Source organism: Vicia villosa, unplaced genomic scaffold, assembly GCF_029867415.1.
Source record: "Vicia villosa cultivar HV-30 ecotype Madison, WI unplaced genomic scaffold, Vvil1.0 ctg.003006F_1_1, whole genome shotgun sequence".
NCBI lineage: Eukaryota > Viridiplantae > Streptophyta > Magnoliopsida > Fabales > Fabaceae > Vicia > Vicia villosa.
In genome coordinates this window covers 23,841-26,497 of record NW_026706090.1, presented here as the reverse complement: position 1 = coordinate 26,497, position 2,657 = coordinate 23,841, and the positions used below count along the sequence as shown (strand labels likewise).

The window sequence follows — 2,657 nt, the reverse complement described above, 5'->3', positions numbered from 1 at the left end:
TCTACTTGCTAGGATTACCAATACAGTGACGTGAATATATCAAATTGGTTAGTTTTCATTTGCCATCTTAAAGTGCATTAAATTCAATTACTAACAAAGCTTTTAATTTTTTTTTATTACTAATATTCAAATTGAATTATAAACATTCAAAATATATATTGTTTCCAAATGGCGAACCAAAGAATAACTGACACTATTTAATAAAGAATGTAAAACCAAAATCTCCATTACCATTTGAAAAATCCATAACAGCCCAATTGATATATATGTTAAAAACATTTATGGAAACAGCAAAGCGGCGAAGAAATGTAATAAATGATACAACTAATAATCACATTATTAAAACAAATTTGCAGTAATATCTTTGAAACACAATAAGGCAATGCAAGAGAAAAAATGTTCAACGAAGAAGATACCCTCTCGGGGACAGGGTTTATGGTTGCCTCTTCTTCGGCGGCTGCTGCCACTTTATCACCACTTCCACCCTCCATTACAATGTTATTATTAGCTACAGGTTCCAAATGCAACAGGATCAGGAAGGACCTCACAAGGCTCAGGATCCAAATCAATCAATCTTGCTCTGTGGCCTCTACCAGCTGTAGGTCGCCTAATGGGAACAGCTGGTGAAGACCCTTTACCTAAACCTGTAGCATTACCACCTCTTCCACCACCAATTCTCCTCCTACATCTGTTCGGTTCAGGCTGTACCCAATTTTCTCCTTGATCAACAGGTACAGGACCAGGCTGAAGATCTCCAAGTCGCTTTGACCTTCTGGCTCCACTTCTCAACTCTGGCATCCTCTCCCCATTCAAATCATAGCCCACCTTATAGACCCCAAAAATAGACTCTGCAAGAAAAATAACCAAAGCAAATAGACAAATGAGATCAATCATTCATCTGGAACAAATTTTCAGCAACAACAACAGAACCTCCAAAATAAACCAAAGATATTTAGCTACATCTACACATCACACTAAAAAGTTCGAAAAAAACATATAACAAACAACCCTCAGTTCAACATCAGATAACAACATAAAGAAAGCAGCATACTGAAAAGACTCGATACCAAGAAAAAGATTTTACTTTCAGCATAATACACACTCTCCGCAACAAAAACAATGTACCTAAAATCACACAAAGAAAACTATCATTTTCTGCATTCAAAATTCAACACACACTTCATATATTATCATGGTCTTTCAATAATTCAAACACTTCGTTTAACAAAAACTAAAGTTATAATTCCAACCCTTCCATCTCCAAAATAAAGTAGACAAATTCCAACCTGCAAACCCCACCGATTGCCAACAACAACAATATCACCAAAAACATAAAAATCCAAAACTGACTTTTTCAATTCAACACTCAAAGAATATCTATTCACCTTGTAAAAAGTAAACCTATAAATCCAAATCCAATGTTTCTACATTAAACCTATACACTCTTTCATAACCAGTAAGAAACATATCCTTAGTAACATATCAACCAACATTCACAAATCAACCTGAAATAGAATAAGGAGTAATAAAGAGACTACCAATCTTAAACATCGGAAATTCAACGGAACAACAACGATCAAAAAAGAGAAAAAGGTGCAAACTTTTTGTTATTAATAAATTAAATTTCAAATTCAAGACATACCCATTAAAGTTCAGAAACATTATAAATCGATACAACAACAAAAAAAACAGATTAGATTCTACAGAATAGTTTTTATCCATGATTGCTTGCAATCTTACAATCATAAAATACTATTTTTTCTCTAAGTAACAATAACCATGAAAAGAAGTTTTTTTTTAATACCAGAATAATACAATGACAGTGATAAAGAGTAGAATAATGAAAGTGATTGAAAGAGAAAGAAAACCTACAGTGAATGTTGTAGTTCGAAGAGGAGTTTGTTGATTACGTATGACCTTGGCTGTAACAACCTACATATATCAGGGAACCAACAACACAACAACAACCACATCAACAAAAAAACTAATCAAAATTATCAAGTTCCTGTGATTTATAAAAAAAATCAAATCTACTTATTTTGAAGCTTTTGTGTATAATATTCCGATGGTGTAACTAAAATCGTAAGCTTTAATGTTTCAAATTAAAAAAAAAGTTCAGTGAAACATTTACCTTTATTAAACATGGGTCTTCAAAATGTTCATGTTGAACCCTAACATTATTCAAATCCGCTTCATGTGCTTATTCTTCAGATGAACATTTATCGACATCTTCAGATGAATCTTCTTCTTCTGTGGACTTTTGTGTTGAGGATTTTGGAAGACAAGGTGGAGGGTGGTTCGTCAAAAGGAGGAGGAGAGATCACGATGGAGAGAAAGAAAAGAAAGAAAGGGGGGAGATGGCGATCTAGGGTTTGAGGGGGTTTGGGGAAAAGAGAAGCGAACATGATGGAGAGAAAGGAAATGAAAAGTTGTCTGCAAGAGAGAGAATGAGGGACAAGGAAATAGAAGAGAGAGATGAGTGAGGTATGTTGCTTGGGACCAATGAAAACACAACAACTGGCATGGAGTAATTTTTATTTTGTTAATTACTTGAATAACCTTTAGGAAGGGAAAAAATATTTGCTTTTAAGGGTAGAAAGGTCAGTTTGGGAAACACTTTAGTATTGGATAGATACTAAACCTGTAGCATTACCACC

At 34.1% G+C, this 2,657-nt stretch overlaps 1 protein-coding gene across 1 annotated transcript; it reads right to left on the bottom strand.

Moving 5' to 3' along the window:
* Positions 1-358: 358 nt before the first annotated feature.
* Positions 359-2,252, bottom strand: LOC131640226 (uncharacterized). The gene is made up of 2 exons (XM_058910637.1): positions 2,132-2,252; positions 359-848 (listed from the first exon to the last, which is right to left on the bottom strand). The coding sequence occupies exons 1-2, from the start codon at positions 2,142-2,144 to the stop codon at positions 505-507; spliced, it is 357 nt and encodes a 118-aa protein (XP_058766620.1). The 5' UTR covers positions 2,145-2,252; the 3' UTR covers positions 359-504.
* Between the last annotated feature and the right edge of the window lie 405 nt (positions 2,253-2,657).